The sequence below is a fragment of the Sprattus sprattus genome, assembly GCF_963457725.1.
Source record: "Sprattus sprattus genome assembly, chromosome: 1".
In the NCBI taxonomy this organism is placed as follows: Eukaryota; Metazoa; Chordata; class Actinopteri; order Clupeiformes; family Clupeidae; genus Sprattus; species Sprattus sprattus.
The window spans coordinates 75,378,026-75,388,025 of NC_137920.1; the positions used below are offsets into that span (position 1 = coordinate 75,378,026).

The window sequence follows — 10,000 nt, forward strand, 5'->3', positions numbered from 1 at the left end:
TTGAGGCAGTGTGCTTTACCACCAAGGGCAGAGTCATTTCATCACTTGCCAGAGTTTCTCGAGCGGACCTGGATTTAGTACTGCTTTAAATGTTCTCTCAAAAATAAAATAAAATATCGTGTTTTCATAAATCTCTTTCACATTTATTTGTTTGTGGTCATGACAGGCTAATGTACCGGTTTACACTGCTTAGCTCCACATTCCCCACGTTTGATTTACTGTGAGGAAGTTCCATGGTGCAGTATGATGTTGTGCAGCTTGCATCCCTCTCAAATCAGCGCCCAACAGATTGAGTTCACAAAGTGTTTTTCCTGCAAAAACAGATCAATAAATTAACTTAAAAATAAAAATAAATGATGCACATAATTATCCTCAGGAAACTTTACTACTTGTTTTTGAAGGAGTTGAATGGTTGGATGAAATGCCCTAATTATAGTTGGCCCAGGCACCCAGTGTTTGTGTGAGGCAAGGCGAGGTCTGTGGAGACAGGAAGCCAGGATTAGTCGCCACCCTGTACATGTGGGTCTGGGCCTATTTTGGTGAGCCACAAGTCAAAGAAAAAAACAACATTTTTTTCTTCTTCTTCTTCTTCTTCTTCTTCTTCTTCTTCTTCTTCTTCTTCTTCTTCTTCTTCTTCTTCTTCTTCTTCTTCTTCTTCTTCTTCTTCTTCTTCTTCTTCTTCTTCTTCTTCTTCTTCTTCTTCTTCTTCTTCTTCTTCTTCTTCTTTCCTGGGTTAAAACAGACTGGATCTTGTTTAGTAGAGCACCTTATTTGATTATATCAGTAAGGCTCCGGTGCGAAGAACCTAAAGGAGATTTTCATGTCCAAAACACAATGTAACGTTCACAGCCTCCATTAACCCATAACAGAAGGATGTTGGTAACACTATACTATGTTGAGGTCTTTTATGAAAAAATTACAAATTAACATCAACAAACACTGACAGATCGATCAGCCGAGTTCATGTCTCTTTATTTGTCTCTTTGCGCTAACTATTTTATGATGTATAAAGAGTCAATGTTTGTCTGGTTGTTTATAGTGGGTCATCCAAATAAAGTGGGATCAATATGCTTAATGGGTTACAGTAAATCTGCTGTATGTGGCCATGAGATGGGGCGGGGAGTCATATTATATATGTGAATTATGTATTACATATATTAATTATATATTATATATATTAATTATGAAAGACAAAAAGTCCTTGTATCGTGTTCTAGTGCTTAAGTCTGTGATGGGTCCCAGGACCTAACATAAGACCCCACACCCGGCCAGTATAGACAGACATAATCATATTCATAATGACTGACTATCCAACGACTGCCAGTATAGACAGACATAATCTTATTCATATTGACTGACTATCCAACGACCGCTAGTATAGACAGACATAATCTTATTCATATTGACTGACTATCCAACGACTGCTAGTATAGACAGACATAATCATATTCATAATGACTGACTATCCAACGACTGCCAGTATAGACAGACATAATCTTATTCATAATGACTGACTATCCAACGACTGCCAGTATAGACAGACATAATCTTATTCATAATGACTGCCTATCCAACGACTGCTAGTATAGACAGACATAATCTTATTCATATTGACTGCCTATCCAACGACTGCTAGTATAGACAGACATAATCTTATTCATAATGACTGCCTATCCAACGACTGCTAGAATAGACAGACATAATCTTATTCATATTGACTGCCTATCCAACGACTGCCAGTATAGACAGACATAATCATATTCATAATGGCTGCCTATCCAACGACTGCGAGGGGAATATCTGTTTCTGAATCCAGGATCCAGAGGTAAAGTCTGAGACCTGCTAGATGAAGCGATGCTGTTGTTCCCTGATCACGCTCCTTATTTTTATTCCATCTAGCATCGGTGTGTTTCAATCATTTTCAACAACTCTGCATTCAGTTAACTCCTAAACTCAGGCTCTTGCTAAATATTAATAAATGTGTGAATTGTTTGTAGCGAACATAGAAGATAGTGATGTATATTATACTGTAATGTGATCATTGTCAGAAGTGTACAAGATAGTTTTATACCACCAATAAGTTGCCATGTTTTACAAACATACTTCTTCCTCCTCAACCAGTTTCAGATTTCAGTTATTTGTAAGACTTTTGTCATATCCAGTCTAGGACTGCCATTGCCCACAACCACCCTTTTACATCTTAAAATAGAAGTGTGTGCTTCAATAGAGAGCGTTTCCTGTCAGACAGCTGTGCCCAGTGCAACTAATCTGCAAAGGATCACATGGCGCGCTCAGTATGGTGTGCCAACTACATCATACGTTATGAAATATTGTGTCGTATCATGCAATATTATCTAGTTACGATCTTGAACTTCAGAAATATTTGATTAATATATAAGGCATTAAAGCACAGTTTTGTCGAGTGACAGCCTATAGGGTATTGTGTGTGACATCACTGTTGCATCACGCAAACCCTATTACTAAGCCTGAATCCCATCAGCACCAACACAGGCCCTCTCAGCAGCAGCAGCATCGTTCCACTCAGGCAAACACCATACTGCTGAGAGGCAATTACATCCAGAACAATGAACCGCACCCTGGGGGCTGATAGTGCACTGGAGCAAGGCGTGTAGCCCCTTGGGATGGGAATCTATGACTCTATGGTGGTGCAGGGGTTTGCAGGAAATAAGATATTATGTCTGGACGGGTAAACATGCTGAGTCAGACAGGGAAGGATCACAGTCGGGTTGATTGGTGGAGCGAATGTGTTTGTGTTTCATGCCAAGCGTGATGGACACATGTCTGAGGAGACAAGCCTGCCTCTGATGCAGAAGGGAGAAGGGGGACACAGGTTACAGAGAAGTACTGGCATAGACTTGAAGCAGACTTGAAGCAGACTTGAAGCACTGGCATAGACTTGAAGCAGACTTGAAGCACTGGCACAGACTTGAAGAACTGGCATAGACTTGAAGCACTGGCATAGACTTGAAGCAGACTTGAAGAACTGGCACAGACTTGAAGCAGACTTGAAGCACTGGCATAGACTTGAAGAACTGGCATAGACTTGAAGCAGACTTGAAGCACTGGCATAGACTTGAAGCAGACTTGAAGCACTGGCATAGACTTGAAGCAGACTTGAAGCACTGGCATAGACTTGAAGCAGACTTGAAGAACTGGCATAGACTTGAAGCAGACTTGAAGCACTGGCATAGACTTGAAGCAGACTTGAAGAACTGGCATAGACTTGAAGCAGACTTGAAGCACTGGCATAGAGTTGAAGCAGACTTGAAGAACTGGCATAGACTTGAAGCAGACTTGAAGAACTGGCATAGACTTGAAGCAGACTTGAAGCACTGGCATAGAGTTGAAGCAGACTTGAAGAACTGGCATAGACTTGAAGCAGACTTGAAGAACTGGCATAGACTTGAAGCAGACTTGAAGAACTGGCATAGACTTGAAGCAGACTTGAAGCACTGGCACAGACTTGAAGCAGACTTGAAGAACTGGCATAGACTTGAAGCAGACTTGAAGCACTGGCATAGACTTGAAGCAGACTTGAAGAACTGGCATAGACTTGAAGCAGACTTGAAGAACTGGCATAGACTTGAAGCAGACTTGAAGCACTGGCATAGAGTTGAAGCAGACTTGAAGAACTGGCATAGACTTGAAGCAGACTTGAAGAACTGGCATAGACTTGAAGCAGACTTGAAGCACTGGCATAGAGTTGAAGCAGACTTGAAGAACTGGCATAGACTTGAAGCAGACTTGAAGAACTGGCATAGACTTGAAGCAGACTTGAAGAACTGGCATAGACTTGAAGCAGACTTGAAGCACTGGCACAGACTTGAAGCAGACTTGAAGAACTGGCATAGACTTGAAGCAGACTTGAAGAACTGGCATAGACTTGAAGCAGACTTGAAGCACTGGCATAGACTTGAAGCAGACTTGGAGAACTGGCATAGACTTGAAGCAGACTTGAAGCAGACTTGAAGCACTGGCACAGACTTGAAGCAGACTTGAAGCACTGGCATAGACTTGAAGCAGACTTGAAGCACTGGCATAGACTTGAAGCAGACTTGAAGAACTGGCACAGACTTGAAGCAGACTTGAAGCACTGGCACAGACTTGAAGCAGACTTGAAGCACTGGCATAGACTTGAAGCACTGGCATAGACTTGAAGCAGACTTGAAGCACTGGCATAGACTTGAAGCAGACTTGAAGTACTGGCATAGACTTGAAGCAGACTTGAAGTACTGGCATAGACTTGAAGCAGACTTGAAGCACTGGCACAGACTTGAAGCAGACTTGAAGCACTGGCATAGACTTGAAGCAGACTTGAAGCACTGGCATAGACTTGAAGCAGACTTGAAGCACTGGCATAGAGTTGAAGCAGAGTTGAAGAACTGGCATAGACTTGAAGCAGACTTGAAGCACTGGCACAGACTTGAAGAACTGGCATAGACTTAAGCAGACTGGAAGTAAGCATGACTATCGCCCTGTGGCACTGACCCCCATCATAATGAAGTGCTTTGAACGGCTAGTCATGTCACACATCAAGTCCATCCTCCCCCCCACCCTGGACCCCTTTCAGTTTGCATACCGGGCCAAACGTTCCACAGAGGACGCAATCTGCTCTGCTCTCCACCCAGCCCTCACCCACCTGGAAAAAGCAGACTCACATGTGAGAATGCTTTTCATAGACTTTAGTTCAGCTTTTAACACTATAATACCACAACATCTCATCTATAAACTGGACCAGCTGGGGCTCAACACCTCCCTTTGCAATTGGGTGTTAGACTTCCTCAGTGAGCGGCCACAAGCAATACGGGTCGGCAACAACATCTCGAGCAGCATCACACTGAGCACAGGGGCCCCACAAGGCTGTGTGCTCAGTCCCCTGCTCTTCACCCTGTTGACTCACGACTGCACACCAACCTACAGCACCAACCACATGGTGAAATTTGCGGACGACACAACTCTGGTGGGTCTCATCACCAAGAATGATGAGACCCACTACAGGAAGGAGGTCAACGTCTTGACCACGTGGTGCAAAGACAACAACCTCCTGCTGAATGTCAGCAAAACAAAGGAGATTGTGGTTGACTTCAGGAGAAGCCACACTGAACACCCACCACTGACCATCGATGGTGCTGCTGTGGAGCGAGTGAGCAGCACCAAATTCCTGGGGGTGCACATCAGTGAGGACCTCTCCTGGGCCACAAACTCTGCATCACTGGCGAAGAAAGCCCAGCGGCGCCTCTACTTCCTCCGCAAGCTCAAGAGAGCGAAAGCACCGACACCAATCCTGAGAACTTTCTACCAGGGCACCATTGAGAGCATCCTGTCCAGCTGCATCACTGTGTGGGGCAGCAGCTTCACTGTACACAGCAGAAAAGCACTGCAACGCATAATGAACACAGCTGCTAAGATCATTGGTGCCTCACTCCCTTCCCTGCAGGACACATACACCACCCGGCTCACACGAAAAGCCACCTCAATTGGGAGTGACACCAGCCACCCCGCACACAGCCTGTTTAGCCTACTACCCTCTGGAAGAAGATACAGGACCCTCCGTTGCCGCACCACCAGACTCAGCAACAGCTTCATTCACCAAGCTGTCAGGACACTAAACTATCTCCCCTCACTCCTCCCAGCCATATCCAAATTCCCCCACCCCCCCTAAAATCACTCAGTCTGCTTCTGCACTTTTATCACTTATGGTAACACCACTCACTGTACCAAATTGCCCTTTTTTTGCACTACATAACCTCACTTTATGTAACTTATGCTGCTATATGTTTATCTGTATGTTCTACTTGTATTATGTAATGTCTTGTCTGTATGTTTGTATGTCCTCTCTGTTGTGCCTGTGCACTTATATGTTTCACCGTAGGAGAATGGGAAACGTTTTTTCGAATACTTTGTATGTCTTGACATTTGAAGTAATTGACAAATAAAGCTACTTTGACTACTTTGACTTGACTTTGAAAAAGTACTGGCATAGACTTGAAGCAGACTTGAAGCACTGGCACAGACTTGAAGCAGACTTGAAGCACTGGCACAGACTTGAAGAACTGGCATAGACTTGAAGCACTGGCATAGACTTGAAGCAGACTTGAAGTACTGGCATAGACTTGAAGCAGACTTCAAGTACTGGCATAGACTTGAAGCAGACTTGAAGCAGGGTGTCTGCACCAGGAACTGATGTCCTTTTTTGTCTTCAAAATCTTGCTGACATATCTCTATTGGTTTGGTCTCTGCGTGCCCAATGCCTCATTTTTCAATGGTGGATTTAAACAGCTGAAGTGAGCACTAAATAATGTTTTACTGTTTGGTTTTTGCTGCGTGAAAGAGGTTACCTATTGCACATCAAGGATCATTAAAATGTTTTACTACTTTCTAACACGCCATTCGTCTTTACCTTGGCTTCCATTGAGTCGGCAGCAACCCCAGGCCTTTTGAAAGGAAGAATAAACCACGGTGACGGAGAGTGTCAGAGACACGGGACGGAAGAGGGCTCTAAATCCTCATTCTACGTAGGGTGTGTCCACTCCCCCCAGAGCTGTGGGAACCACAGAAGCAGCTCTTCATCGCTGGCAGGTGTTGGAATCAGGACGTGGGCCAACGAGGTGCAGGATTTGGGCCATAGAGAAGCAGCATTGAGCAACGCTCCGCTTTTCATGCCAAGGGCTTTTTTTTGGGGTGAACCAGACAGATGACTGAAGAGGGCTGGTGATCACCCCTCCCCTCAGCACTGAGCACCACAGCAGTGAGGGGCCTGTAGCATTATGTGTGAACAGCCTGGTGCCATTAGGCGAGTGAGTACAGGAGGGCCCAGACACACACCTCAGCCTCAGGACCACCAGCAAGGCCAAGCACATGATGTTCCGTGCTTAGTGAACGTCGCCCCCTGGTGGCGGAGCTGTGGAGGGAGCTCAAGTGTCCCAACTCAAGACCAAAAATAATGTCAAGGTGTCCGAATCACCTGACACCAGCAAGAACAGCCTGAACAGAGTGCAGTGATTCATTGCTTTCACTTAAGGGATGCTTGGATCCCTTCTATGTATTATACCACACAGATGTGTGTGTCTATTTGCATACATACTCACTCAGTGCGTGGAAAAGACGTTTATGACTTAAGCACATGAATTATTTCAGTTTAGGGAAACACTTTAATCTCCTCCTGCAGGATAGTCATGTTGGTTAGACTGCCATGCTTGTGTAAAGATGAAACATTAGGTTGTTAACTATGTTCTAACTATGTACTGTGGCACTCTGAGATTCAGGTGAATGTAGAGTGCGCTATAAATTGAATAAATTATTATTATTATTATAAACATTACAGACATGGACAGGTTAAGGCAGCATCTTGTGGCCTTCCAACAATAGGTGTACATGTCAAGAGGGACAAGGGGAAAGCAAAGATTACAGATAAGTGCCTCATTACTAGGACAAGAATAGCAGGACATAATCGCACAGGGTTGTGTGTGAAGGGCTCTACTGCTGCAAAGTTGGTCAAGGGCAGTTGTCCTAAGAGTATGGGGAATAGAATAGGGGGTTTGCACACTCAGGTCATACTGTGGCCTGGATGTCTTAAATAGCCTTGTGCAGTTCAGCCAACAGCCACCAGAGGCTTTAGAAGGGCCATGTCCAATGTGGTTGGTCACAATGGTTGTTGAAATGATGAGGTGGTAAAAACACAAGAAAGAGGATTTGACGAATAGCATTCAGTTGCAAATGATGTTTTTATTCAGGAACAATTCATACAACCACATCTCAGTTTGGGATTCACCTGGCTTTTTTTGTCTGTTTTTTGATACAACTGTAAAAAAGAACATAAACCCTATAACAAAGATAGTCAACAAACATAAATAAAACAACTACTTGGTTTTTGCTTGCTTTCACCTCATTCTGAATACCTTGTATTCCGTCCTCCCTCTGGTTTTGGTTGGGATCATAAAAAAATAAAACTTTTACCAAATTATAACAAATGCTAAGAACAACTTGTATGAGAGAGTTACAATAAGCCTTCACCAACGCTGTGTGTTGTTAACTAAAATGGCAGCTGATTAGAAGGAAGGACTATACCTCTTGGGCGCATCCTTTATAAGCGCTATACACAGTTTTCATTGCCAGAGATAAAACTCTGATTCTAGACCTGCCCCAACTATGAGACTCTGAAGGAACAGAGGAGAGATAGTACTTCTCTATATGTCCGTGCATTCAGCACATTTCCACCTGATCCAGGTGCATTTATTTACATTTTTCAATACCAGAGAAATGTAACCAGATGCAATAAAAGTCCTCAAACAGGACGTATAATGGAGTATAGAATGGGGAAATGCCTGCTGAACGTCCCTTCAGACCTGAGTAATTGTGTTAAGCCTTTGGACAATAAAAACTTGATATTGCCTGTTTAGTACGTTAGTGTCTCAGAGGTATAGGCCTCCTAACACATGAAGGATCTCATCACAAGAGATATTTCCAAAACCATACGACAGAAAGTAAGGAAGAACGCCAGAAGTAGTGGTGCAGTTATGTCAATGCAGATTTGTTTGTTTGTTTTGCAATCAGCATAATGTGTATAGTTTCACAAGGCCTTAACTGTCAATTTTGAGGCCCGGGGCAATTTATAATTTATTCCTAAACTTGTTTAAACATTTCTTTCAGGTATTATGAGATCAGAATCACTTTTTTTTTCTCCAGGTAGTCAGTTATGAAGTATGAAGCAACAGGCAGGAAAGCTTGACAAGCAATTTACCCAGAAAGCACCTGGATCTGTTGCAGATCTGGTGCAGAGTATGTGCCAGATCTGCCTCAGAGTTCAGAGTTCAAGGTTCAAGGTTCAGAGTTCAGGGTTTAGAGTTCCCTGTTATCTGGGGATGAGGGGAGTGGGTCACAATCAGCGTGAGGGAAGAGCACTTGAACGGAAGAGAAACACAAGGAACCATTTTCAGCCAGCATGCTTCTTTTTTTTTTAGCATGGCTGCAAAACCAATACACCAGCGCTCTTTCACATGGTCTCTTTTCTTTTCTTCTTCATTTGTTTCCAACTCTTATCAATAACGTCTCATGAAATCAATCACTCCCAGGGCACAGTCACCCCAGGAAGGCTGCAACAACAACATCATCATACGAAAAGCTACGTTACATCTACCATACTCACATTGCCACCTACCAACAATGGATGGAATTGCATGTTTCAAATGCTAGGGGATTATTAGCAGACTAGTAAACAAAAAAGATGACATTAAGACGTCTAATGGAAGAAACCCAAAGCCACATTCTGAAAACAGACGGTATTCCTTCTCCTACCATGCCAGTGTGAGGTGTTCTGACTGATGGTTGGTTCGTTCTGTCTGGATACATGGGTGTTGTGTTTGTGTTTAGCCACGTGGACGTGAGACCGTGTGTTAACGGATTTCCCTCCCCTCGTGCTTTTAACCATTATCAGATCTTCGAGCTTCAAGTGTTGAAGTGGAGTCACTTGTTGTGTACAGTTTGTGCGGTTTATAGAGGGTGAAGTTGGTGCACCGATATCAATTTAGAAATTGACTGGTGTGGCAGATCTCAGGAGAAGTAATACTGTGCAGTTTAAAAGCTGGCGCAGGTATCATTCGAGGAGACAGATAAGGCTTGAGGAGTCAGAGTTTTGCTTGCCTTCAAAAAAAAAAAAAAGTGTTGATTTTTTTTATTTGTATTTTTATTTTATTTTTTATTTATCCTAACAACCCCTCCCTCGTTCATTCTCTATTCAGAACTCGGTTGCCTTGCCCCTGCCGTGTGGGAATCCTCTTTAGCTCAGGGAGGTGATGTTGGACCGGCCACCAGGGGGCACTACGATGCGGCGTCCACCGGGACGAATGGGATTGTCGTCAGCAGGTGGCCCTGTGATCAGAAACACACATGCAGTTAGAGCTGTGTTTGTGTGTGTGTGTGTGTGTGTGTGTGTGTGTGTGTGTGTGTGTGTGTGTGTGTGTGTGTGTGTGTGTGTGTGTGT

The 10,000-nt window shown here is 43.7% G+C and overlaps 1 protein-coding gene across 1 annotated transcript in view; it reads right to left on the minus strand.

The window, feature by feature from the left end:
- Positions 1-7,780: 7,780 nt before the first annotated feature.
- dpysl3 (dihydropyrimidinase like 3) overlaps positions 7,781-10,000 on the minus strand; it is a gene marked incomplete at its 5' end in the record, with an annotated part of 35,237 nt that continues 33,017 nt past the window's right edge. Inside the window, 1 exon segment of the mRNA XM_080831841.1 lies at positions 7,781-9,888. Within this exon segment, the coding sequence (XP_080687967.1) occupies positions 9,797-9,888 (92 nt within the window). The 3' untranslated portion in view covers positions 7,781-9,796.